Source organism: Lolium rigidum, chromosome 4, assembly GCF_022539505.1.
Source record: "Lolium rigidum isolate FL_2022 chromosome 4, APGP_CSIRO_Lrig_0.1, whole genome shotgun sequence".
In the NCBI taxonomy this organism is placed as follows: Eukaryota; Viridiplantae; Streptophyta; class Magnoliopsida; order Poales; family Poaceae; genus Lolium; species Lolium rigidum.
Genome location: NC_061511.1, coordinates 157,507,911 through 157,535,415, shown reverse-complemented (window position 1 = coordinate 157,535,415; position 27,505 = coordinate 157,507,911). Strand labels below are relative to the sequence as shown.

General features: G+C 43.6%; 3 protein-coding genes and 1 non-coding gene across 4 annotated transcripts; 1 reads left to right on the top strand and 3 right to left on the bottom strand.

Annotated features, from left to right (window-relative positions):
* Nucleotides 1-11,271: 11,271 nt before the first annotated feature.
* Nucleotides 11,272-11,345, bottom strand: TRNAI-AAU. The gene has a single exon. It is a non-coding gene; the product is annotated as a tRNA-Ile (tRNA).
* Nucleotides 11,346-14,416: 3,071 nt separating this feature from the next.
* On the top strand, nucleotides 14,417-16,588 carry LOC124706117 (SUMO-conjugating enzyme SCE1). The gene is made up of 5 exons (XM_047237777.1): nucleotides 14,417-14,542; nucleotides 14,640-14,723; nucleotides 15,861-16,013; nucleotides 16,092-16,205; nucleotides 16,290-16,588. The coding sequence occupies exons 1-5, from the start codon at nucleotides 14,471-14,473 to the stop codon at nucleotides 16,350-16,352; spliced, it is 486 nt and encodes a 161-aa protein (XP_047093733.1). The 5' UTR covers nucleotides 14,417-14,470; the 3' UTR covers nucleotides 16,353-16,588.
* Nucleotides 16,589-17,027: 439 nt separating this feature from the next.
* On the bottom strand, nucleotides 17,028-17,905 carry LOC124706115 (putative expansin-A30). The gene is made up of 2 exons (XM_047237775.1): nucleotides 17,752-17,905; nucleotides 17,028-17,662 (listed from the first exon to the last, which is right to left on the bottom strand). Exons 1-2 carry the CDS (start codon nucleotides 17,903-17,905, stop codon nucleotides 17,028-17,030), a joined length of 789 nt encoding a protein of 262 aa, XP_047093731.1.
* A 1,493-nt stretch (nucleotides 17,906-19,398) lies between these two features.
* LOC124706116 lies at nucleotides 19,399-21,214 on the bottom strand. Its single transcript, XM_047237776.1, has 8 exons — nucleotides 21,070-21,214; nucleotides 20,949-20,970; nucleotides 20,811-20,867; nucleotides 20,617-20,698; nucleotides 20,398-20,493; nucleotides 20,164-20,288; nucleotides 20,062-20,080; nucleotides 19,399-19,980 (listed from the first exon to the last, which is right to left on the bottom strand). The coding sequence occupies exons 1-8, from the start codon at nucleotides 21,173-21,175 to the stop codon at nucleotides 19,885-19,887; spliced, it is 603 nt and encodes a 200-aa protein (XP_047093732.1). The 5' UTR covers nucleotides 21,176-21,214; the 3' UTR covers nucleotides 19,399-19,884.
* Between the last annotated feature and the right edge of the window lie 6,291 nt (nucleotides 21,215-27,505).

The following is a 27,505-nucleotide window of genomic DNA, read 5'->3' as shown; positions in this document are numbered from 1 at the left end:
AAAGTTCTGTGATTGTGTTGTGCAGGTTCCACGTTGGCGCCGGAATCCCTGGTGTTGCGCCGCACTACACTCCGCCACCAACAACCTTCAACGTGCTTCTTGGCTCCTACTGGTTTGATAAACCTTGGTTTCTTTCTGAGGGAAAACTTGCTACTGTACGCATCACACCTTCCTCTTGGGGTTCCCAACGGACGTGTCGACTGCACGCATCAAGCTCTTTTTCTGGCGCCGTTGCCGGGGAGATCAAGACACGCTGCAAGGGGAGTCTCCACTTCCAATCTCTTTACTTTAATTTGTTTTTGTCTTGCTTTACTTTACTTTATTTACTGCTTTGTTTGCTCTTATATTAAAAACACAAAAAATTAGCTGCTAGTTTTACTTTATTTACTGTCTTGTTCTCTATATCGAAAACACAAAAAAATTAGTTACTTGCATTTACTTTATTTAGTCTGCTTTATTTACTACTGCTAAAAATGAGTAATCCGGAAGTTGAAGTTCGTTCCTTTAAGCAACAAGGGGGAGAAAGTTTTAAACATGCTTGGTATAGAATTAGCGATGCTCATCATAGGTGCATTAAGAAACACTCCACTATTATACTACTTAGGAACTTTTATGTTGGTATCTCTAGTTGGAATAGGTATGTTCTTGATACTCTTGCGGGAGGTAATTTCCTAGGCACTCCGGCTTTAGAAGCTAGTTGCATTATTGAGAGTCTAGTTGGAATACCACCTGTTAATGAAGCTAAAATTGAAATCTCTCTTGAAGATGTCATGAAAAAGTTGGAGGCCATAGAGAAAGATCTTCCAAGTATTGAGACTAAATTGGGAATATTACTCAATAGCACTGATAAACTTGATAAATCTCTAGGTGGAATTAATGAGAGAATTGATGTTTTAGAAACTTGTGCTACTCATGATAATCGAACCCATAGGATTAGTGAACTTGAAGAAGCTATGGGAACCTTGGGTTCAACTTTTTCTTCTCTTAAGTTTAAGGAGAAAGCTTATGTGGGTAAGGAGCAAAAGTTCATGTATGTCTCTAAAGTGCCTAAGCCAAAAAATTATTATAGGCCTAAAATTGACAAAGCTCTTAGCACCACTACGGATGGGGGAGCATCTAAGATACCTATTGATGTTGATGCTTCACCTCTTGATAATACTTGATACACACTTTCTGCGCCTAGCTGAAAGGCGTTAAAGAAAAGCGCTTATGGGAGACAACCCATTATTTTACTTCTGCACTTTATTTTATATTTGAGTCTTGGAAGTTGTTACTACTGTAGCAACCTCTCCTTATCTTTATTTTATTGCATTGTTGTGCCAAGTAAAGTCTTTGATAAGTAAAGCCAATACTAGATTTGGATTACTGCGCAGGAACAGATTTATTTCTGTCACGAATTTGAGCAGTAGTCTCTGTAGAAAAATTAAAAAAATCTGCCAATTTACGTGCGTGATCCTCAGATATGTACGCCACTTTCATTCAATTTTGGAATTTTCATCTGAGCAAGTCTGGTGCCTCTTTAAAATTCATCTTTACGAACTGTTCTGTTTTGACAGATTCCGCCTTTTATTTTGCATTGCCTGTTTTGCTATGTTTGATGGATTTCTTTGTTCCATTAGCTTTCAGTAGCTTTGTGCAATGTCCAGAAGTGTTAAGAATGATTATGTCACCTCTGAATATATGAATTATGCACTGACCCTCTAATGAGTTTGTTTTAAGTTTGGTGTGGAGGAAGTTTTCAAGGGTCAAGAGAGGAGGATGATACAATATGATCAAGAAGAGTGAAAAGTCAAAGCTTGGGGATGCCCCGTGGTTCATCCCTGCATATTTTAAGAAGACTCAAGCGTCTAAGCTTGGGGATGCCCAAGGCATCCCTTCTTCATCGACAACTTATCAGGTTCCTCTAGTGAAACTATATTTTTATTCCGTCACATCTTATGTGCTTTACTTGGAGCGTCTGTTTGTTTTTATTTTTGTTTTTGTTTGAATAAATTCGGATCCTAGCATTCTTTGTTTGGGAGAGAGACACGCTCCGTTGTTTCGTATGAACACATATGTTCTTAGCTTTATCTTTAATGTTCATTGCGAAAGTTGGACTATTTCATTAATTGTTATATGGTTGGAAACGGAAAATGCCGCATGTGGTAAATGGTTTAATGTCTTGAATAATGTGACACTTGGCAATTTTTGTGCTCATATAAATCATGTTTAAGCTCTTGCATCATGTACCTTGTACTCATTAATGAATAACTACATAGAGCTTGTTAAAATTTGGTTTGCATGATTGATCTCTAGAGTCTAGATATTTTCTGGTTGAGGTGTTTGAACAACAAGGAGACAATATAAAGTCTTATAATAGTTACAATATGTTCATATGTGAGCTTTGCTGCACCTTTTATACTTGAGTTTGCTTCAAACAACCTTGCTAGCCTAGCCTTGTATTGAGAGGGAATTCTTCTCGTGCATCCAAATCCTTGAGCCAATAACCATGCCATTTGTGTCCACCATACCTACCTACTACATGGTATTTCTACGCCATTCCAAAGTAAATTACTTGAGTGCTACCTTTAAAACTTCTATTCTTTGCCTTTGCAATCTATAGCTCATGGGACAAATAGCCTTAAAAACTATTGTGGTGAAGAATATGTACTTATGTGTTTTATTTCTTAATAAGTTGCTTGTTGAGCAGTAACCATGTTTCTGGGGACGCCATCAACTTTTACCTTTGTTGAATATCATGTGAGTTGCTATGCATGTTCGTCTTGTCTGAAGTAAGGGCGATTTTCATGATCAAGTGGTTTGAGTATGCATACTGTTAGAGAAGAACATTGGGCCGCTAACTAAAGCCATGATTCATGGTGGAAGTTTCAGTTTGGACAATAATCCTCAATCTCTTATGAGAATATTAACTGTTGATTGAATGCTTATGCATTAAAGAGGAGTCCATTATCTGTTGTCTATGGTGTCCCGGTATGGATGTCTAAGTTGAGAATAATCAAAAGCGAGAAATTCAATGCGAACTTTCTCCTTAGACCTTTGTACAAAGCGGCATAGAGGTACCCCTTTCGACACTTGGTTGAAACATATGCTATGCAATGATAATCCGTGTTAATCCAAGCTAATTAGGACAAGGTGCGAGCACTATTAGTATACTATGCATGAGGCTTGCAACTTATAAGATGTCTTATACATAACACATATGCTTTATTACTACCGTTGACAAAATTGTTTCTTGTTTTCAAAATGAAAAGCTCTAGCACAAATATAGTAATCAATGCTTCCCTCTCGCGAAGGGCCTATCTTCTACTTTATTGTTGAGTCAGTTTGCCTATTCTTTCTATCCAGAAGCAAACACTTGTGTCAACTGTGTGCATTGATTCTTACATGTTTACTTATTGCACTTGTTATATTACTTTGTATTGACAATTATCCATGAGATATACATGTTGAAGTTGAAAGCAACCGCTGAAACTTATATCTTCCTTTGTGTTGCTTCAATACGTTTACTTTGAATTTATTGCTTTATGAGTAACTCTTATGCAAGTTTTATTGATGCTTGTCTTGAAAGTATTATTCATGAAAAGTATTTGCTATATGATTCATTTGTTTACTCATTATCTTGATCATTGCATCGAATCGCTGCATTCATCTCATATGCTTTACAATAGTATGATCAAGATTATGATAGTATGTCACTTCAGAAATTATCTTTGTTATCGTTTACCTACTCGAGGGCGAGTAGGAACTAAGCTTGGGGATGCTTGATACGTCCCAAACATATCTATAATTTCTTATGTTCCATGCTACTTTTATGATGATACTCACATGTTTTATACACATTATATGTCATTATTATGCATTTTACGGCACTAACCTATTGACGAGATGCCAAAGAGCCAGTTGCTGTTTTCTGCTGTTTTTGGTTTCAGAAATCCTAGTAAAGAAATATTCTCGGAATTGGACGAAATCAACGCCCAGGGTCCTATTTTTACACGAAGCTTCCAGAAGTCCGAAGAGGAAACGAAGTGGGGCCACGAGGTGGCGACACACCAGGGTGGCGCGGCCCAAGCCCTGGCCGCGCCGGCCTGTTGTGTGGGCCCCTCGTGACGCCCTTGACCTGCCCTTCCGCCTACTTAAAGCCTTCGTCGCGAAACCCCCAGTACCGAGAGCCACGATACGGAAAACCTTCCAGAGACGCCGCCGCCGCCAATCCCATCTCGGGGAATTCAGGAGATCGCCTTCGGCACCCTGCCGGAGAGGGGAATCATCTCCCGGAGGTCTCTTCATTGCCATGATCGCCTCCGGATCGATGTGTGAGTAGTCCACCCCTGGACTATGGGTCCATAGCGAGTAGCTAGATGGTTGTCTTCTCCTCATTGTGCTATCATGTTAGATCTTGTGAGCTGCCTATCATGATCAAGATCATCTATTTGTAATCCTTCATGTTGTGTTTGTTGGGATCCGATGAATATTGAATACTATGTCAAGTTGATTATCAATCTATCATATATGTTATTTATGTTCTTGCATGCTCTCCGTTGCTAGTAGAGGCTCTGGCCAAGTTGATACTTGTGACTCCAAGAGGGAGTATTTATGCTCGATAGTGGGTTCATGCCTCCATTAAATCTGGGACAGATGACGGAAAGTTCTAAGGTTGTGGATGTGTCTGTTGCCACTAGGGATAAAACATCGATGCTTTGTCTAAGGATATTTGTGTTGATTACATTACGCACCATACTTAATGCAATTGTCTCGTTGTTTGCAACTTAATATCGGAGGGGGTTCGGATGATAACCTCGAAAGTGGACTTTTTAGGCATAGATGCATGCTGGATAGCGGTCTATGTACTTTGTCGTAATGCCCTGATTAGATCTCATAGTACTCATCATGATATATGTATGTGCATTGTTATGCCTTCTTTATTTGTCAATTACCCGACTGTAATTTGTTCACCCAACATCTGCTATCTTATGGGAGAGACACCACTAGTGATCTGTGGACCCCGGTCCTATTCTTTACATCTGAAATACAATCTACTGCAATTGTTCTTTACTGTTCTTCGCAAATAACCTCATCATCCACACTATACATCTAATCCTTTGTTTACAGCAAGCCGGTGAGATTGACAACCTCACTGTTACGTTGGGGCAAAGTTCTGTGATTGTGTTGTGCAGGTTCCACGTTGGCGCCGGAATCCCTAGTGTTGCGCCGCACTACACTCCGCCACCAACAACCTTCAACGTGCTTCTTGGCTCCTACTGGTTCGATAAATCTTGGTTTCTTTCTGAGGGAAAACTTGCTACTGTACGCATCACACCTTCCTCTTGGGGTTCCCAACGGACGTGTCGACTGCACGCATCAGTCACCCTTTGAACTTTAAAGGTGTCCTAGCATTTACGTTTTGCTACTTCATAAAGGACAAGCTGAATACCACTTTGCTATATTTTCGCTATGCCCATAAACAAATAGTTGCATTCAATGCAGTATTATACATGATCTTTTGCTTGAGTTACTCTTCATGTTATAACATAGTTGCTAAGTTCTATTGAATTATATCTATCATACCTATGTTTAGAGTACTTAGATCCCAACATACAATGCTTTTACAGTAACTTGATTAAGATTGTGTTGGCTGCATGTCACCTCAAAAATTATTTTGTTATCACTTACCTACTCGAGGACGAGCAGGAGTTAAGCTTGGGGATGTTGACACGTTGCAAACGTATCTATAATTTTTGATGCACCATGCTTGTTTTACATCAATTGCTATATGTTTTGTTTACACTTCGTGGCACTTTTATGCATTTTCCGGAACTAACCTATTGACATGATGCCACAGTGCATGTTCCCTATTTTCTGCTATTTTTGTATTTCAGAAAAGTTGTAGAGGAAATATTCACGGAATTGGACGAAGAAAAAGCCAAAGTTCCTATTTTTTCCGGAGCGAAGACGGAGTCCAGAGGAGAGACGAAGGGGGGCCATAGGGTGGCCAGACCTACCCTAGGCGCGACCTGGACCTGTCCTGCGCCTAGGGGTGGTCCGGGGCCACCAGGCCCCCACCGACCTCGCCATTCCGCCTATATAAAGCTCCCGACGCAAAAACCCTAAATATAGAAGCCTCCGTCCACGAAAAGTTCCGTAGCCCCGCCGCCGTCGCAGACAAGATTCGGGGGACAGAAGTATCCATCGCCATTGCTGACTCCTATGATGAGGAGTGAGTAGTTCTCCCCCGGGGCTGAGGGCTCTACTTGTAGCTATGTGGTTTATCTCTCTCTCCCATGGTATGATCTTCATGTGACCATGAGCTTTGTAATCTACATGTCGTTATGCTATTCAAGTGAACTTTACTTATGTGATCTCCGGAGACTCCTTGTCTCACGTGTGTAAAGGTGGAGTGTGTGCACCATGTGGGTCTCTTAGGCTATATTTCACAGAATACTTGTTCACTGAATTATGATTTTAGTTGGATGTCTCTATGAAATTGTGGTGTGTTAGTACCGCCTATGAATGCTCAAAGTGCAGCGCAAGGTGTTCATTAGTACTTGGGAATACATTTTTAAGGTTTGCTTTTGCAGACCTACGCAGTGGATTAGTGTTCGTTATCTAGCCGGAGAGTCTTTCAGAGTAGCATAGTGAAGTGCTTATATTTATATTCCTTTATGATATCATTGTTGAGAGTGACCACTAGTGAAAGTATGATCCCTAGGCCTTGTTTCAAAACATCGAATCACCATTTATTTACTGTTTCACTGCATGTTTACTCGCTGCCATATTTATTTCAGATTGTTATTACCACTCATATTCATCCATATCACTTGCATTTTACTATCTCTTCGCCGAACTAGTACACCTATACATCTGATAAGTGTATTGGGTGTGTTGGGGACACAAGAGACTTCTTGTATTGTAATTGCAGGGTTGCTTGAGAGGGATATCTTTGACCTCTACCTCCCTGAGTTCGATAAACCTTGGGTGATCCACTTAAGGGAAACTTGATGCTGTTCTACAAACCTCTGCACTTGGAGGCCCAATACTGTCTACAAGAATAGAAGCGTGCGTAGACATCAAACGCCCATCACCAGTAGCACGGCCCTTGACTTGCGCCTCTTCATCCAACTGTGATTTAGCTTCTCTTGCATGATGTAGTAGCTCATTCATAGTATCATAGCGGTGATGATGAACAATACCCTTGATGGTATATTTTAGACCATGAAGAAAACGTTGCATTGTCATCCTAAGGGACTCACGGACACGGGCGCTCTGCATAAGCATCTCCATCTCCATGTAATAAGCATCAGCCGTCATAACACCTTGTCTCAATAGGGTCAACTTATCATATATTGATCGCAAATAATTAGTGGGAACAAAACGAGCTCGCATAACCTCCTTCATGGTGCGCCATGTAATAATAGGAAACTCTCCATCTTCTTCGCGGGCACGAGTAATTTCATCCCACCAACGCAATGCATAGCCATCAAATTCTGAGGAAGCAAGCTTGATCTTCCTATCTTCAGTATAGTCATGTAGTCGCCATAACTTCTCAATTTTGAGCTCCCATGTGAGGTATTATTGAACATATGGACCTCCTTCAAATCTGGGTATTGAGAATTTTGGCTCACCCAAACCATCGTCTTGCGGTTGTGGAGGAACACGGCAGGCTCCGATGGGGGCAAAACCACGACCACATATACCATGTCCAAGACCACGCCCTTCACCACGCTCATGGGCAGCAGGTGCAGCCTCAAAATCACCATGAACACTGTCCTCATCTTCTTGTTGGGACTGTTGTTGTTGTTGTTGCACCAAGTTATCAACAACGACGTTCAAAGCTTGAAGAGTTCGTTGTATGTCTATCACTTGTTCTTGGATAGTATTGACGGTTGCATTAGTAGTGTCAAGCTTCTTGGTGACGGTTTGAATGTCCTCATTAAGTTCTTCGCCCTGCTTACGAAACTCACACCACACATCGTCACGAAGCGCTTGATACTCTCGCCAAGAAACAAGATCAACTCCCGCCTTTTTACGTGAAACAACATCAGCATCACTAGAAGACATGATTAGTAGGTTAGTGCACTAAATCAAAAATCTGTGGTGGTACTCTCACAAGTCACTTAAAACTGATAAGAAAGGTAAATCTTATCGCTCCAAAGTGAATTAGTTTTTCTTACCACTTGGATTGACGAACTAGTGCACGGATGTAGCGAAACAAATATCAAGGATATAAGAACAATCACATGACAAAGCAGGTGGGGCTGTAGGTAGGCTACCTATATGCACAAATAACAAGCTATAGCGTTGACCGTATAAAATACCCTAAGAAACTCACACAATGCGATAAATGTGGCAAAGCAACTATATGAAAGAATAATATTGAAATGCACTCGAGAGACACTAGCAAAGCTCAACGGGACATGCACAATATTGCTCAACTACGGGTGCAAAAAAGTAAACTAGACCTTCACTTGATTTTACTAGCACTTCACTTTTTTTTGATTTTATCACAAGCAACAATGTAGCTCTTTTTTGCTTCTTTTCAATTTTCAATTTTTTTTATTTTTATGACTCTACTCTTTGTAACACGGCTAAAAGAAAATGCAAAGCACCGAAAACCTACAAAGCAGCATGTCGAGCGGTAAAACTAGTCTCTTTTGGAAAGTTCCTAGTCACGTATATTGAAAGGCTATGTCTATGGTTCAGATAAAGCAAACTGTACGCTATGTGAACTCGGAGCAACAAAAAATATGACAAACTAACCATGGCAGAAAACTATGCCACGGTAGAAAAAACTGACCAAAACAAAAACAAACTCGAGATTGGATCAAAAACTAAACACGAAAATCAACTAAAACTCGAAATTGATGCAATCTAAGGCTATGGCAAACCTAACCCTAATATTTTTGGCTTTTTCTAGATAGAAAACAACTCACAACTCAACTATGGGATGGATTGTGGATGGCTTACCGAGGAAACGCTGAAATCTGATACCAAGATGATAAGGGGTTGCCGGATCTTGTCAGTAAGCGAGGTGGATGGTGACGAACACGCGATGAACACAATGAAGAATACACGGTGATAAGTTGATGATAACTTGTATGACGCTGACGAGTCTCTCGATTGATTTCTGTCGCCAATGCAACAACTTTCAACCCTGCAAGATATTCGCAACTCCACACACGTGCGCACGTAGCCGCCGACCACGAAGCGGTAAATTGCAATCTTCTAATCCCCAATGGAACAGCAGATCACACAAACTTTCAGTAGCAAAACACCAGATCGATGCGAAGTGGTGTATAGAATTCAATAGAGTTGCGTAGCAATCAACTATGAACTAGGGTTTATCTTAAACGTGGTCTAAACCTAATTTGGGGGCTTCCTTGGCACTTATATAGGGGTACAGGATGACCAGGGTTCGAAAACTAGGGGTACAAAGCGACCTGGAACAGGTTTGGGCAATTCTGGTTCCGACTCGATCAGGCCGGCGTATGCTCCGGAGGGACCAGGCCCTAGACCGGGTTGGCCGGTAGAAACCGGGCGTGGTGCCAAGCGTCCACCAGGCGAACCTCCAGGTTCCCTGGACTAGTATCTGGTGTGCATCGGTGTGGGGGGCGGCAGGCACCGGGCCGTCCGGTGTGGCAGCCGGTAGTGCCGGGCCTGGCGCCGGTCGGTCCAGCATGATGGCCGGCGCTGCTGGGCTGGGTGCCGGGCTCTCCTTCATTCGCGCATGCTTCCCGCTCCTCCCTCGCGCGTCCATGGAATGTCCTCACGTCCAGCACCATGTCCAGCTGCTTCTCTTCGCCTCGTACGACGCTTGCTCCATCTTCGTACCCGATCATAGACAAGTCAAAGGACTTAGGCAGTATAAAATTCTCATCGATCAAAGTATCATTCATGAGCGAATTCCTCTGCTGTTTAAGTAGCTTCGCACGAGTCCTTGTAATGTGTCAAATCCTAACTTCATTGGACTTGAGCTTCACAGCAACATCGTCTTCATCTTGCAATGACGGAGGTAGTAGTTTGGCATGGATGTCCTCATCAGAATCGCTCTTCCACAGCAGCGGCGAAAACCGGTTGTTCCACCGCGCCACGCGACCCCCAGCCGCCGACGGCGCAGAAAAGCAGCGATGGGGAGTAGCAGCCCCCGCCCCGCGTCCCTCGCCTGCAATGATGGCCCTTGCCTCGCGCCCCTTGGCTCCGCTGGCGCCCTTCGGCCACCCCAGCCATGGTTTCAGACACATCGCGTCGACCGTTCAAGGTTATTCTCCTTGGGTAACTCGAATTACTCTTCGGGCAATATTTATAAGTTCATGTTTGGAGCCAATTCAGATGAGAAGGGCTTGCAAACTATCTGGAAATCTAAGTGCCTCCTCAAGCTTAAGGTTTTGCTCAGTTACTCTTTATGGACCTGCTAAACGCCAAGGATTTAAATGTTAAGGAAGAGTTGGTATGTGTTCTCTGCAACACTAGTGTGTTACAATCCAGAGGCCATCTATTCTTCTGTTGCTCGTTTGGTTCTTCATATCGGAACATGATTGGGATTGAGTAGGATTGCTCATTAGATGCCTCTCCATGCTGGAACTTTTTGTCTCTACGGCTTGGAACGTAAGGAAGGAGCGAAATGACCACATCTTCGACAACCAGATGTCTTCACTTGCTAGATGGAAGTTTCAATTCCAAAATGATTTATCACTACAACAGCACAGAGTGAAACATGTTTTGGACCAACCTTTTTTAATTGGATTCTGACTTTTTCTTCATATAATTAATGTCTTTACTTGTTTGATTACTCATCTATTTATATCCCTCCTAATGTAATTTTCCTTGTTTGTACTATGTACCCTTTCTCGTAACCTTGCTTGGTTAGGTTGTGACATACATAAGATCAACCTGGAATCGTGTGCCGTGAGAAAGACACACTTGCAGTTTCAGGCCATGCATCTTAACACTCGGAATCCGATGGCACGGGCTTCACGCCTGACTGGTTCTGCGACTACGTCAAGGTCACCATCCTCTTCCTACTGCTAGTCCCGGAGTACCAGATACAACTCACCGTGGACAACTGTGGCAATCATGTTCGCTGATATGAGATACATGTGAAATTTAGCCCTTGCTAAAGAGTAGACACTTGCTTTTGTTTGGGACAATACTGCCTTCAAAAGAAGTTATGCCAACCTGGTTTCGTGGTGTAGTTGGTTATCACGTCAGTCTAACACACTGAAGGTCTCCGGTTCGAACCTGTTTTTGCATGAATTTTGCGTAAATTAAGCAAAAAAATGGCCCATACAGGTCTCGAACCTGTGACCTTCGCGTTATTAGCACGACGCTCTAACCAGCTGAGCTAATAGGCCATATGATAATTGTGTGTAGTTTACTATTTTTATACGTTTTTTTTGTATTATGTGGCTTATGTTTTTCCTGACACTAGCCAACCAATTTCCTAGCACCTGCAAGGCGGAGGACGGACAGAAGTAAAATCAAAGTAGCCTATACTTATGTGATCTCGAATCTAATCATCAAGTACGATAGAACTACGAGCATACATAAATAAAATACAGTGAAAATACAAGCATGTACCGTTTATCTTACCATCTACCTAGCCGCCTAGCCGTCTTCTCATTCAAATTAGGTGCATATTATTCGAGAGTAATAGACACCCTAGCCTTGGCAAAAGAGGTTGTTAGGTAAATAATAAACACTTCCTTTTATTGGCAATTTTGCTAGGAGCTGCCATTAAATTCTTGCCATGTCTAGCTAGCCAAATTGGTTCTCCCGCGATGGCTAGTAAGTACCCGAAATGAGATGGTAATTTCGTTTGGCGTGGGCTCAATGGTGGAGATGTTACTATGGAAATTGAGGTTAGTAGGCCCAACGATTTTAGGTGAAACCTTTGGTAAATTGTCGCTAATCAAAAAATGATTAGTGTTGAACCCATTTGATATATGAAGACGTCCCCAATAAAACGTTTGGTTGGCTTCGCCCATGCGTGGGTTGTTGATCAAACGAGCAAGTTCAAACTAGCGGACTTGTATTGTATTTTGCCAACTACCTGGATTGGTGCTATATGTCCTACCAGCCGCACGACCCACATATCCTCCAGCTTAGCAGTTATCAGGGACGGAGCCATCTTCTCATGTTGAGGGGGGCAAAATGGACTGGATTACTGCTGTAAACTTGACGAGGGGGGCGAATTTGACTAAATCTGTGAGAAATTATGGTGTAATCACTAGTATTCTTCACAAAATCCCAATCATGGGAGTGGCTGAGCCCTCCTCGTCCCCCCTTGTCTCCGTGCCTAGCAGTTATAGGGCCTTGTTGCTAGACCAACGAAGACTCATGTGTGTCTCCATTTCCCCTTAGACAAACAAATGAACGACAAACATCCACCACCAGACGATGCATTCATCTAACCATTTAGCAAAAATCAAGGCAGGACGGGCATCTGATTTGTATTAATTCACTTCCGCACAACTTTAGCACTTCAAAGAAAGACAACATAAATTTTGAAAGACTGGTGGGTACCATGTTAATGTGGACAATCCTTCAATCATAGGTCAATAGCTTTCCCTTTCAAGTACTTAACCTCTTGTCAAACTTGTCCTCTATATCCTTACCATTTTTTTTATTCAGGAGTCACAATAATGTATCGAGATTCCCAAATACCAAAAAGGGTGGGCACCAACACTTCACAACCAAAGAAATGTTAGTATTGATCTTCCGGCTCTTCCGTAATTCTGAATAAAACATCACTTTTGTGTGTATAGATAATTTCTCAACCATGCATATTATTAGCTTCATATTGAGATCACATTGCATGTGATGTTTAGTGAAAGTAAGAGTATAAACTCCAGACTCCAAGATTGATGCGTCCAAAACATATGTACTATTCGTATCACTTTGCTTAGGGATTTTTGTCGGATTCTTACAAATTTAAATTAAAAATGTCACACTTAACATTGTTTTTACCACACATTTTTTCTTGTTACACACGTGTCATGTGAACCACACCCATCCATTCAACTTTGTCTCCCCCAAATCCTACCTTTTCCAAGCATCATCAGTTCACACACCCCCAATCCTACCTTTTTCCTACCATCGTTAGTTCACACATAACCCTCTCCCCTGCCTCCCAGAGAAACCACGACATAACATTCAACCGGGAGATAGGGAGCACTTACTTTGAGCCCATTTCTATGATTTCCGCGATACATGTAAATCCATGAATTTTTGGTTTATCATGTCATAATTGAGTTTTGCATCGTAATTAGAGTTTTCACAGTGTATTAAAATGTTCTATGGGATTTCCCACAAAATCTTTTTATTTGGGTTCTAACTTTGCACTGCATGATGTCTTGTAATTGCGTACATTTTACTTTTAGGAGCCTTTTGGAACTCGAATGGACCTACGATTTTGCCAGGTGACCTTTTTCCAGAAAATACAAGACTTCGCGACGAAGGAGTGTACTAGAAGATCGAGGTGGGACCTGGTGGCCCCCACAAAGTTGCTACAACACTATACCGCGCCATTAGGGGCCACCAGCCTGTCGGCCGTCCAATCCCCTCGATTCCAACACCCATGACTCTTGGGTTTGTTTGGAAACCCTAGGTGGTTAGGGTTGCCCGAAAGCTTCTGGTGTGTAGAATCGATGGAAAGCGCGATAATCACCTCAATATCCCGTCGGTAGAAATAGCTCCTACTAAGTGTGGGGACTCAAGAGTTCTCACTTGGTTGGAGAGCTCATGGAGAAGAGGGCTTGATCTGGTTCACAGATCATGTGGGCTCTGTTTGCCATGACCTCTTCAACGGAGATTAGAGTCCTCCCATGGACTTCAACTTTGGGACACATCATTGTGTCTTTGACTCCTCTACTTTCGGTTATTTCTATCCTTAAATTTACTTATTGTATCTTGTTTGTTACATCGTATAGGATTGTTCATCTAGTTGTTTTAGGTTCACTTTATTTATACGCAATTATCCTCAAAAACAACACAATTTGTTGAAATTTATAGTCGCATATTCACCCCTCTCTCTAGGTGCCATCTTTAATCCTTCAACGTGCTACTTTAGAGCAATTATTTATCCGGTACAACTAGAATACAAATTTGACGCGCTATTGCGTATCGTTTATTTAAGCTTCAACCTTTTCTTGTGGCAACCTATTCTAAAAGTCCAAACAACCAAAACTTGAGACATAAAAGTAGATTAGATGATTATCTATTGGCAAAGTAGATTAGACACAAAATTTAGATTTTTTTCTGAAACTTCTAAATTTTATATCTGATTATTTAAAGCACAAAAAATAGACAAAAACTGTAACTTAACCATCACTATTTCCGCTTCTAGAAAGAACAATTTTGCCAATTATTGAGGAAAGAAAAAGAAAAAACCAACTCGTCCTCATCTGCGAATCTCCGAAACCAAAGCCCCAAACTGATAGCCAGAGAGCAGCCAGAGCAGCTTCCCTCGCCGCCGCCCATGTCGGGAGGAGGGATCGCGCGCGGCCGCCTCGCGGAGGAGCGCAAGGCTTGGCGCAAGAACCACCCTCATGTCCGTACCGTCTCGCTCCTTCCCTATGCGCCTCGCCCCCCACCCCCTCCTCCCTCCGGTAAGATTCGGGTCTTGATCTGGAACCACTGATTCGCAGGGTTTCGTCGCGAAGCCGGAGACGGTGGCCGACGGGTCGGTGAACCTCATGGTCTGGCACTGCACCATCCCCGGCAAGCAGGGGGTAAGTACCAGATAGCTCTGAACTTTTGTGCACTGTCGACCGTCGTCAAAGGTGCTGTAATTCAAGGTGCTGCCCTTGTTAGTGCCAGTGAGCAATCGGGTCTCGCGTGTGTGAGAAAATTAAAGTTGTGCTGGATGTCTGCCGGCTGGTCTATGCATGGTGGTTTATCTATTGATTATGAAGCCTGTTGGTATAATTCTTGCCAAATTAGTAGCCATCAATTCTTCCTCATCAGCGTATCAGTTATCCCAACCTGAGAGCCATAGAACTACTGAGGTACAATTTCTCCATGTACTCCACTTACAACAAAGGGTGTTCTGTGGCACGAAGAACTCAGTGTGACGCCTGCAGTGGCTTGCAGGTCATCCCCTGGAGCTGCGTACGGATGTTCCCGGCGTAGATTTCCTATACAACGGAACAGCACCAACAACAAAGCCTTTAGTCCCAAGCAAGTTGGTGTAGGCTAGAGATGATACCCAACATCAGCTAACAAACCCAAACAAACAAAAACAAACAAAAACTGGTGACATGAGGATAGATACTTTCCCTTAACATGACTCACCTTCTGATATCACCAGGAAACTCGAGTTGTTTCAGTTAGACTAGTGGTTTAGCAGCGCTGCGCAAACGCTATGCTTCCCCGCTGATGTTTCCGCAAACCATGGGGAGCGGGGAAGGATTCACAACAAATGCGCAAAGTTATTGGTTCAACAAGGAATTGTTGTTGTAGGACGGAGATGCTGGTAGATAGATTGTTTTCTGCCACCACTCTTGGTCTACTTCTTCATAGTCAAACTATTCTGCCTTGCATCTGGTGGACTTTGCTAACCTGTCGTCTCTATTTTCTTATATGTGATGTCTCTTACCTTTCTCCATTTCTGCGATATGACTATTGTAGTGAATATGTGCTCTTCACTTGTATTCCCTCCGTCCTATGAAAGCTGTCTTGAATTTGCGTAAATTTGGATGTATCTAGACACTATCTAGTGTGTGGATACATCCAAATTTAGACAAATCTATGAAAACTTTCACCAGACAGAGGGAGTATTTCTCTTTCATGTTCTGTCTTCCCTGTTAATTCAGTCTGGAATCTATGATAAAATGGATATTTTAACTACTCCCTTGTCATTTATGCAGACTGATTGGGAAGGTGGATACTTTCCTCTTACCCTCAATTTCAGCGAGGACTACCCTAGCAAACCTCCCAAATGCAAGTTCCCACAGGGTTTTTTCCACCCAAATGTCTATCCTTCAGGGACAGTCTGCCTCTCGATTCTTAATGAGGATAGTGTAAGCACACAAACTATTTCGTTGGTTTTATTGAAATTCCACACTGCAGAATTTACATTTCTGGTTGTACTTTCTCAGGGTTGGAGACCTGCCATCACCGTTAAGCAGATTCTAGTTGGAATACAGGATTTGCTTGATCTGCCTAATGCAGCTGATCCTGCCCAGACTGATGGTTATCACCTTTTTATCCAGGTTAGAAATAAAATCTAAACGAGATTCTTCAATTCATTAGTTCTTCCATATCATCCAGTCGCGATACTTTCTTCTCCTTTGCAGGATCCATCAGAATATAAGAGACGTGTTCGGCTGCAGGCCAAGCAGTACCCTGCTCTGGTTTGATGATCCATGTACTGGTTTTAAAATCATAAATTACTGTGCCTGAAAATATGAAGTTTGACCAAATATAACCGAAAGAGAGGTATGTGAGAACTTTCCATTGTCAACATGGATATTTGTGACGTGTGGCCTGCCATAGGCCAAACAAAAATCGTTTGTTAAGCTTGAATATGGGTGTATGGATAATCTTGAACTTAATCCCTTGAAGTGTCTTCTCTGAAAAAAATTTGATTGTTCAATTGATCTCCTTGAAAAATAAGGGGTTTGCAACCTAGTTAAACCAGGATTCGAAGCTCGATGGGTCAGGAGAATGGTTCTGTGCATGTTGTTCACACAAATCAGCATTCAACTTAATTTTTGCCATATTGATTTATTCCAGCTATCTGATGTTGCACCGAACACAGAAGTACATGAGAAAAATCTTAATAGTGAGCTAGAATTTTATGGCACAATACAACCAGCAAATCTTTTGCTTTGATCGTGCAATAGAGGCTAAGCAGTTGGTGCGTGTGTCAAACACGCAGTTCCATGTGAATGGGGGCAACGGGTGAGAATCTCCTAACTGGACGGAACTGAAAATATGGGACGAAACAGCAATGACAGCACAGCAGAGCAGAGCGTCGGCAGTGTCTCTGCTCCTGCTACTTGTGATGTGCTTCAGAGCTTCTCCTGACTCCTCTATCTGAAGTTGGTGCGGGCCTGGTACGTGAGCCCGATGCTCCAGGTCGACGGTGCAGCGTCGGCGACGAGGATAGTCTGCCCAGTGGTGTAGGAGGTGAGCTTGAAGCTGAGTGCCTGACCGGCGAGCTGCCCTCCCGTCTGGTAGGATACACCCCAGTTGTGGCTCATGCGCACCCACCCCTCGCCGCCGGCGCTCCCCTTCACCCACATCTCACCGATGTCACCGGCGCCGGCCACGTTCATCACGTACACCAGCATCCAGTGTGGGTTCCCCTGGAACGCGAACCGGATCCCACCCTGGCGCATGCATGGCACCCTGCGGTACATGACGGGGACGATGCCGGCGCGCCAGAAGGCCATCTTCATGAAGGCCGGCTTGGCGAGGTCAAAGTGGGTGCGCGGCGGGTTGCACCACCCACCATTGTTGGAGTCCTGCGCCCAGTTGGGTGGGCATAGGTTGGTTGCTGTCACTGTGATCACCGGCGAGCCCCTGTAGCAGTCCGGCGCGCCCACGCACCGTATCTGGTAGCATGTGCCGCACCCGTAGCCGTCCAGGAAGAGTGTCGTGCTCAGCGCCGCCGTGTCTGTGCCGTACCCTGCCGTGTGCAGGTTGCCGTACCCGCACGCCCCGCCTGCGGAAACACAAGTTTATATCATATCAGCACACAAAATGTATAAGCATGTAGGGTAGCGTGCTGCGCCAATAGCCAAGAGAACATACCCATCGTCTCCGCCGCGGTCTCGTCGCCGTAGAAGGTGGCGTGGGCGGGAGTCCACTGCATGGCCCTGAACCTGGCGTCGGCGGTGGTGGCCATGGCTGCCAGAGAAACAAGGAGGACCAAGATGGCCGTGGACGTGCGCGCAGCAGAAGCCATGGCCATTGCTTTTGCTTCTCTTTCTTCTGTAACACTTACTTCTTAGCTGAGCTCTGCCAGAAGACGGCATGGGGCGACTGAATTTATAGTGAGCAGCACGTAGGATTGGATCAATCAGAGTCGTGGCTAATTAGTAGGTGATCATTGGGGAGGAACATCGTTTACATCTTCGCGCGGCGATGTGCCTTCACGCACTCGCCAATCATCGAGATCAGTAAGGCGTTGCATACGTGCGGGCAAGGAACCGAGCTGTACCCTGTTATTCTATCTATTTTTCCGGTACGGCGGATTTCATGTGTTGAAAATGTGTCTTCTGAATTCTGAGCACGATATCGTTATGTTTGGAGAGAGATTTTTTTTAATAAAGAGAGAATATATTAATACCAAGATAGCAAATACTTCCAGTCTCTGCAACAACATAATGTTAAGATCAAGTCTTTTCGATAAAGGGCATTTTCATTACTTAAAATTTAAAAGATTTAAGCACTACACCCGTCCTCTGCATAACTAATATGCACTCATGCACACAACCGCACACAATCCAAGAAATAAAGGATAAAAAAGACTCCATCCAAAAACATAGTAGTGATGTAACAAACAACCCCTAAGGTGGCGATGGACCAATCCTGAGATTATGCTGCCATCTATGTTGGGTAACAAACTCCCTTGCCGTATCCTCCAATCATGTAGAAATCTTCGTAAATAGATCTCTAGGTCTCGATTCTCCATTCGCTGAAGAGACGACCATGAACGGAGCAAAGTATTGCACCGGTGGATAACCTGCACAAGTCTATATATCAAGGATGCAAAAAAGCACAAATGTCCCGCCAAAGAGTAAACAGTGCCGAAACTGGACTACGAAAAACGTATTGTTGGCATTTCTATTTTCGCAAGAAAATATGTTAGCGTTCTATTCATATTAGATCTGTCATTATTTGTTTAACTGCATGGGATCTCAATATGTTGAAAACGCCCGCGGACAGGGTCTTAAACTAATTTTATTCGGTTTTGTTAAAATGGACTATATAGTGCTGAGAAAGTTTTTGGCTCCCGAATTTTTTCCCTGAGAGGCCTGCTATTCCCGGTTACCTCGTTTACCAGGAAAATGTGACCCGTTACCGGACAAATTCAAAAACCAAATTTAATTCAAATTTTTTTAATTGTGGTAACCACTCGGTAACTGGAGAAATACCAAAATTTGAATTCATATAATCTTGAAAAATTCAATTCAAATAGTCTGATTTTTTCCCCTGGAGGCTCATTTTGCAAGGGTGCTCGGGAATTCCGGTTATCGGTGGGTAATTGGATTACCAGACTGATAACCAAATCCTTGGTGCTGAGACATCCTCAACTGTGGCTGTGTTATGGATCCTCATCTCATGAATAAAAGGAGGAGATACTAGTTCTAGATGAACGGGCGAGATAATCGAGATGTACCAACTTATTCCCATAATATGTGCAGAATGATTTTGCAATTTCACAAAATCGCCAAATGAAAAATGAAAGAGTTCACATGTTCTCAATGGTGTACAAACAACATATTAATCCAGCTACATGATCTCCATCCATTCCTCCAACATCAACCCCAGCTACTTGTGGTATGCCGGCTACCGGCTACTTCTGGTAACCAAATCGTTGGTGCTGAGACCCCCTCACCTGTGGCTGTGTTATGGAGCCTCGTCTCATAAAGAAAAGGAGGAGACACTAGTTCTAGATGAACGGAAAGATAATCGTGATATGCCAATTTATTCCCATTATATATGCATAATGTCTCTCGAAGTGGGAGGGGTCAGGTGAAGATCGCCCGCCCTCACAGAGAAATTTGCAAGTTCACAGGATCACCAAATGGAACATGAGACAGTTCAATGGTGTACAAACTACAAACACATATTCATCGAGCTAGATGATCTGATCTCCGTCCATTCCTCAAACATCAACCCCAGCCACCTGTAGTGTGCCGGGCGCGGCACGGACCCGGTCTACTGGTACATGCGCGACATCTGCTGCATCGCAGGAAACGCCATTGGGCTGCCCAGCTTGCCATCCCTCTTGTCCATCTCCACCTTATGCTGCGTCTGAAGTTCCAACCACAGAATCAATGTCAACGAACGAGAAAACTTCAGTTGTTGAGTGAAGTAAGCTTAGTGTGCCATTACCTGCATACAGGAGCAGACCCTGCACAGATTCAGAGAGACAAGTTAGACGTGGCTCTTTCAGTCTTGAGAGAATAAAATGATCTGCGGAATAGAGTGTCTTACGTCCAGTAGACCATGTCAGATAAGCAGGAGATCGCCCGCGACGCCTCCGACAGCTGCTGGTTGCCGACGATGCAGGCGACAATGGAGCAGATGCAGGCCAGCTGCTGGAGGATGAACATGAAGCTCTGCGCGCAGTAACCAAAACCAGTTCTGGGATTACTAGGATGATCAGTTGCAGAGTTGTGAAACAACAGCGGTGGTGAAAATTTTGGTGAGCGGGAAAGAGGCGAGTACGATGATGCAGTTGTCGCACTGGGTCGTCTGAATGTTGAACTCGTCCTGCAGCAGGAACCTGGTCGACCCAACAGAGGTGCCGAAGCAGCAGAACACCTGGAATTTTAATCAGTAGAGCAACGGTTGATGAGAACTAAAAGATTATTAAGAGGAAACCAATTCTTTTGGCGAAGGAGCAAAACGTGCAGAAGAACTTGTGTGCCACGCCCACGCACGCACCTCTGTCGCGAGGCATACTTCTGGGCATCTGCTCTCGCCGCACCTCCCGCTGCATGGCATGTACCCGGCGCAGCACACGTATCTGAAACACACACACACACACACAGACATGGATGAAACTGAAGACCAGAGAACTGTTTTCCTAATCCTGAACCCCGAGTAAGAAGAAGAACAAGGTTTAAGCGAAAATTTACCTTGACATGTCGTTGTAGAGAGCACGCCTGCGAAGCATGTAGGAGACGCATGGGCCGCTGCAAAGATTTACAGTTACGATATGACAACAGAGAGCTTGAACATCACGGGTTCAGAAAATGAGAAGTGCGCCCACTCACCACCACAGCGACAGACAGCAGTCTGCAGGAAAAAAGGAAGCAAAAAGAAACACAAAATTGCATCAAGTCCAGACCTATAGGAAGAAATGAACATCCCAGAATCGATGCAAAGGATACGCACATGGGAGATCCGCTTGGGTGGCGCTGGTGAGGTCGGTGTGCCAGACGTTGCGGTAGCTCTGCCGGAGCTGCGCCTTCTCCATGTACTCCTGCGTCGCCGCCGCCATCTCGATCGACGCCGCACGTAATCGTCTTCACGCTGGCTAGGTAGGGGTAGCTAGGTAGCAATGGCGGATTGGCGATGGCTGGCGGCTGGTCGCTTAATATAGTCGCGATTTGGTGGCAGTCTCCCTCGGCCACTGGGAAGAGTGGTCGACAGTCAATGCCAAGTCGTCGTTTGGAAATTGAGAAGTTACCTTGAAAGTGCTTGCGAGGGTGAGTGGATCAGCAAGTGTCCGCAACAAGAATCCGCCCAATGTGCTTGTAAGCGTGCGTGACACGAAGAAATGATCAGTGACTCCGAAGCTAATCTGGGGAGGCTCTGCAGGCCGGCAAGTCTTGTTTTATCGAGGAAACAGATCTAGTCTTGTTCTTTTGTCTTTGGTTTCTTTTTGTTCTGTCAAGTAGCCCAAAGAACTTTACTCGGCTGATGCGCGCATCAAGTTCCAAATGGCGGGCGTGTGATCCCATGGATGGAGAAAATAAGGTCAAGGATGGGTTTTGTTCCCAGAGATGGTTGCTTGCTAAACCAAAGCTTCCACTGATGTCCGCCGGTCCACCGAAGCATTTTCCTTCAACTGCATCAAAAGAAAAAATTCAACTGCTGGCCGGCATTTTGTCACTCAAGAGATGTCAGGCTGCGTCTGGCATCCACACAATATCATGATCTTATTTCCTACACCCCTCCTTGCCTTCCGTTAGGCCTTTGTTTGGCAGCCCGGTTTTTTATAGATGCACGTGTATTACACCAGCCCAGTTAATTACTCCAAATACACTTTATTCCTACCTGGCAGGATGGGGTCTAGCAATGTAAGCCCAATTAAACCCGTGGAAACTCGTCGGGTTGAACAGTTTTCGAGACGCGAGGTGGCCATCGTGTTTTACGGATTGGCGACGGGTATCGGGTGTCCACCCAAAACACGTTGTTAATAATCTACCAAACACAGAAATCCACCACTTCGAAACGAGGCCTCAGTGTTTATTTGATCCGTATTTGATTAAATTTAGGGCTAATTAGTATTGCGAGGGCAACATCTAAATATCTAAATATCGCCACTCTCAGGATACTCTTTTGACTTGGCATGTAGAGAAACGGTTATACCTTGTCCAACTAGCATTTCCGGGCAAAGATTTTATTAAGGGAATGTTCAAAATTAATAATTTTAAGCATGTGTTTTCGACCAAGGCTTTGGCATTTTTCAAGCTAGGTTTGCCCACCCTAGGGTATATCTAGATCTAGGATCATCGAGCCAAAGGTTAAGTTCTCGAATTGCATCAGTGGCATATGAGCTTGAAGACCCTCACTAGTTAAGAGATATCAAATCCTGAAGATTCACACCGCAAAATTGAGCATACCGTTGTGTTGTACAAGTACATGATAGAGTGCCCTTCTATGTTCTCTTTCTTATGCATTTTCTTCACATTTTGTGGTTGTTGTTGTTGCTCGCAGTTTTGCTAGCCTGTTTCTAGTACAAGCCCTGCTTCAGTCGCACTTTTGTACTTCTCCAAAAGTATTCAGTAATATAAACCCTCATCCTCTTCTGCAATCATGTCTCTAGTACGGTACATCGCCGCCAAGATCAAACACAAGATCCATTAATTAAGAAAAATGTGCTAATTAGGGGGCTCCTTATTCCCTAAGCGGCCGCGACGGTTGGTACCGCCTAGAGCGTTCCGGTCATGGGCCCCGTTGATTTTGGCCTGGTAACATGTTATGATTATGTCTTTTTTCTTCTTCTTTCTGTTTACATCGAAGAAAATGTTTAAATTTGAAAAATGTTTGAATCTAAAAAAATTCAAACATAATAGTAGATGTATAAGTTCAAAAAATGTTCGAATTTGTAAAATGTTGAAATTTTGAAAATGTTCAAATCTGAAAAATATTCCCCTCCGATCCAGAAAAATTGACGGACGAAGCGTTTTGTAAAAAAGACCTTGCATTTAATATGTTGTCAACCCGCACTCCACAATATGACCGCATTAATCCCCACTCGCATTGATCCAGCATGCATGCATTAATATTAATAACAATGGGAGAGAATCAATACCGATGAGAGACAGATCGTAAGGCTAGTCATAGTGAGAGAAACATAGAGTACTAACATGCATATGTTACTCATATGTTACTATCTTTATAGTGGGGAGTAACATATGTGTGATATGATGTAAACTCATATTTATTTTGTTGTAGACTCATCTTGTCATGAGAAATGTGATGTTATGATAACATACTACCTCCGTCTCGATTTACAGGTCTTACGTGTATCCGTAGGTCTCCAATTTAACCAATGTAACACAAGATAATACTACAAAATACATATCATTGGGAAGTTCAGATGTTGTACTTTTTAATGGAATATTTTTTATAATGTAAATTTTATATTATATTGGTCAAAATTGATGATGTTGGGATACGCGTAGGCCCCGTAAACCGGGACGGAGGGAGTAGCTAGTTATCACCACACTCTCTTTCATTATTTATTGTCATGTCATGTCACCAAAATGATTTAGGTTATGTGATGTTACTACTATGAGTAGTCTAATTAAGCACACATGGTCCGTTCCCAGGACATGATCGTATTGACTGTAAAATGTAATTGTATTGACGGTCCAACAATTTTTTAACATTGGAGGGAGTAAAAATTTGAAAGATGTTCAAAATTTAAAATTATTAAAAAGAATTAAAATTCAAAAAGACTCAAATCTGACAAAAAATCAAAGTTAAATTTTTTTAAAATTGAAATGTTAAAAAAATAAAAATGTTGAAAAACGAAAAAATATTTAAAATTTAAAAGTTCAAAAAACTGACTGGTAAAAATGAAAAAGCCGGAAGAAAACGAAAAAAAAGAACCCCCCCCCCCCCCCTCCCCCCAAAAACCTAGCTGAAAACTGGCCTAGACTTCAGGCGGTCGCGACCATCTGAGCCGCAATGAGCGGTTAATAGATTCCTCCTTTAATTAGAGGGGAGCATGGAGAAAACCTATACATACAGGGCCAGGCCCACCCAGACACCAAGCGGAATAACACGGGCCGGTTCGCCCTGGCGGTAGGTGGCCCAACAGTGATCGAAGCTTTGTCCACCTAGCGACCTTCATCTACCCTCATTTGAGCCAGCAGGTCGGTATCGAAGCTTATCTGACTTTTTCTGGGTGAAAGAACACACCTCGGTACGCTGGCTAAACAGGACCAGAAATGCTAATCTAGCGACTATGTCTCCAAGAAGACGACGGCTACATCGTCCGTACAGGCGCCAGCTTTGTCCACCTAGCGACCTTCATCTATCCTCATCTGGCTGTGGAATTATAAATGCATAAAAGCTCGTTAGAGATCTCCAGCCGCATCTTTCAAAGCGGCACCACCTAAAAAGATTTTGGGGTGTGTTGGACAAAATTTCGGTTCCCAACCGCGCATTCCAAAGCCTGCTTTCGTCCGGCGTGGCCTAATACGGTGTCTGGTGTCCCGAGCCCGTCCCTATAGAGGACACGCTCCGGACACACCGGACACAACAAAAAGTGAGGCGAGAAGATGCGGGCCCAACATGTCAGTGACACATTCAAGTTTAACCTAACTATCGCCTACCTCGTGACGGAAGTTATTGACGCACAGCAACGGTGCAGTTTCCGCAGAGGCGCAGCGAAGCGTCTCGTCGCGCCTAGCTCTACGTGCCGGCGTTAATGAGCGCCACCGCTCCCCCGCCTCCCCCCGGCCTATAAAAAGGGACGCTCTCGCATCGTCCCTCACACACAAACCCTAGCGCCTCTCTCCCTAACCTAGCCGCCACCATCTCAAGAGTTGACGCCATGGTTGATAGAAGCAGAAGTAGAGGTCGCGGCCGTGGTCGTGGTCATGGCAGTGGCAGAGCTGCACGGTCGATGTCGCCTGCGACGTCATCGTCTTCATCGTCGGACCTGCAGGAGGAGGACCAAGTGATGTTCGAGTTCGTCGTCGTCCTCAAGGGCGACCCACTCGGCATTCAGAGGCTGCCGGACAATTTTGCTGACTTCGTCGCCGGCAACAAGCCGGTCGCGCTGCATCTACGGGAGGCTGGCTTCGACTGCTACCGGTGGCCGGTGGACGTGCTCTTCGACGGGCGCGGCAAGATGTACCTCCACACCGGCTGGGAGAAGTTCGCGCGCTACCACGACCTCGAAACAGGCTGTGTGCTCACATTCTCCTACCTTGGCGACGCGGATATGAGCATCAAGGTGTTCGACGACACGCGCTGCCGCCGGCACTACCACGACGACAACGATGAGGAGGACGATTGAACACGCCGAGTGTTGTTTCTTCACAGCGAAAATAGGCACGGATGGATTTTCCAGTTTTGGGTGACCGGGAGTGCCTGGGAGTGATCTTTCTTGGCACCAAACACACGAAATCTGCGATAACAACACTAGTTAGGTTTCCTCATTTTCCAGTGTTTTAACTATGTATTAGTTTGTGGTAACCATGTTCTAAACTATGTCTTAGTTTGTGCAAAACCATGTTCCCAATTATGTATTAGTTTGTGGAATGTCTCTTCTCTCTATTGAAATAAAAATGCAAAAAAAAGCAGTACTTTAATGTTAAAAAAAGTTTGGTTGTGGCGTTTGGGGGACGCGATTAGCGAGCGACGTCCCCCTAACGCGACACGGACAAAACACGTCCCCCAAACGCTTGATCCGACGCTGTTTGGGGACCCTTTGGGAGAAACGGGAGATGCTCTTAGCACTATCGAAAAAAGGAGTGGTGTTTTGGAATATAGAAGCATATGATCTGTCTATTTTGAAATGCATCTGACATATATTTTGAATTTCAAAAAAATTAAAATAAAAAAATCGTACGTACATGTTCATGTGCTACGCGCTCATAAAGTTGTTTCATAAAAAATCAACTTGTCATGTAACATATGTAAAAAAGACAAAATTCGGTGCTAAAAATAATACTTTTCACAAGATAAATTTTCTTTTTTTTACATAGATCATAAAAAATATTGGGTTTTTCTGAAACTTGACGAACACACATATATTATGGAGATGTACATGTAGAATTTTTTGTCAAAAATTTTCAACACTTTGAAATATAGCTTTTTGGTAGAGGAAGCATACGCACCCGGGACCGAATTGAATTTCCAGAGTTTGTAGGCCAATTTAATTTTAAAAGAATATTTCAGTTAGTTAGCCGTCGTTCAAAGACAAAACCCCCAAATATCAAACGCGACTCCAGCTTCGACGCCAACTCCAAAGTCCAAACCGTCACGTACTAGAAGAGCTGAATTAAAAAACCTCACGACTGCAGTCTACAGTTGTCATCAGATACTTACGGAGCAAGAGACGAGTTTGTCAGCTTATTCTCTTCCTTTGTTTCTTTATTTCTCCCGTCAATTCTTGGCGATGGAGAATCATCGTGGCTGGACAGTTGGATTTAAATATTAAACCGGCGACAGTTAGCGGTACTTGTGGCCCTTCCACATGGGCGCTGACGGTTGCAAGTTTAGGCAGGGGTGGATAGTGACTGGCTCGCGACCTGGACGGCGCCGTGGCAGTTTGAAGCTGTAGGCTAGCTCCAAGGCTGGCCGGCCAGGCGGCCAGCGCGTGTGTGATCGGTATCTTCTTGCTTGTTCCGCCCATGCATGCATCATCGTAGATTCGTAGGAGCAGTATCATACTGTCACGTAACATAGGCGCCACGCCGCCGCCATGTGTTGCCGTGCGATTGCACCGGCCAGCATTACGTACTCAGTTCATGGTTTTATATGTGTAATAAAAATCTTAGAAGAAGACAAAACTAAAAACATGCCGTGCAGATAAAATCATAAAATGTTTTTTTGCGTTACTACTTTGGTGTCTTCTTTTTTGGTACATCGACCGATTGGGAGATTGGACATCTACAGCCGTTTTTGACGAGGCAGAGTTTCTTCTCACCTGTCAGTGTCACGATTCATCGATGGTTTGGAAACCAGCAAGTTTTCGGAAGACCCGCGACCAAAATCGATTCAAAAGTAGGTATCAGAAGAAGATAAACTAGTAATTAATAACATGCCTGCAGACGATAGGGGGCCGTCCTGAAATAAGTGTACCTTAGGATATGTATTAAGTTAAACTTTATTAAAAAAAACTCCCTGCAAAAAAAACTTTATTACTTTTAACTAATTTTATAAAAAAGTAGCAAAAATTATAACACTAAATTAATATTGCTAGATTTATATTGAAATGTAGTTTAATAATATAGTAAAATGATGTCACATATGTTGCTATTTTCGTGTAAAATTTAATAAAAATTGAAAATGTTTGACTTATAAAAAAGAAGATCTACACTTATTCGCGGAAGGAGGGAGTATACTAGTCAGCCACTCAATA

Bases quoted from the DNA above. Each gene is read 5' to 3' on its own strand.
- LOC124706117 (XM_047237777.1), top strand. From the start codon at position 14,471: ATGTCGGGAGGAGGGATCGCGCGCGGCCGCCTCGCGGAGGAGCGCAAG. The intron at 14,543-14,639 runs GTCCGTACCGTC...ACTGATTCGCAG, and splicing joins GGCGCAAGAACCACCCTCAT to GGTTTCGTCGCGAAGCCGGA. The intron at 14,724-15,860 runs GTAAGTACCAGA...TCATTTATGCAG, and splicing joins CCATCCCCGGCAAGCAGGGG to ACTGATTGGGAAGGTGGATA.
- LOC124706115 (XM_047237775.1), bottom strand. From the start codon at position 17,905: ATGGCTTCTGCTGCGCGCACGTCCACGGCCATCTTGGTCCTCCTTGTT. The intron at 17,663-17,751 runs GTATGTTCTCTT...GTGTTTCCGCAG, and splicing joins GACCGCGGCGGAGACGATGG to GCGGGGCGTGCGGGTACGGC.
- LOC124706116 (XM_047237776.1), bottom strand. From the start codon at position 21,175: ATGGCGGCGGCGACGCAGGAGTACATGGAGAAGGCGCAGCTCCGGCAG. The intron at 20,699-20,810 runs GTAAATTTTCGC...TGTGTGTTTCAG, and splicing joins CTCTACAACGACATGTCAAG to ATACGTGTGCTGCGCCGGGT. The intron at 20,494-20,616 runs GTGCGTGCGTGG...TTAAAATTCCAG, and splicing joins AAGTATGCCTCGCGACAGAG to GTGTTCTGCTGCTTCGGCAC.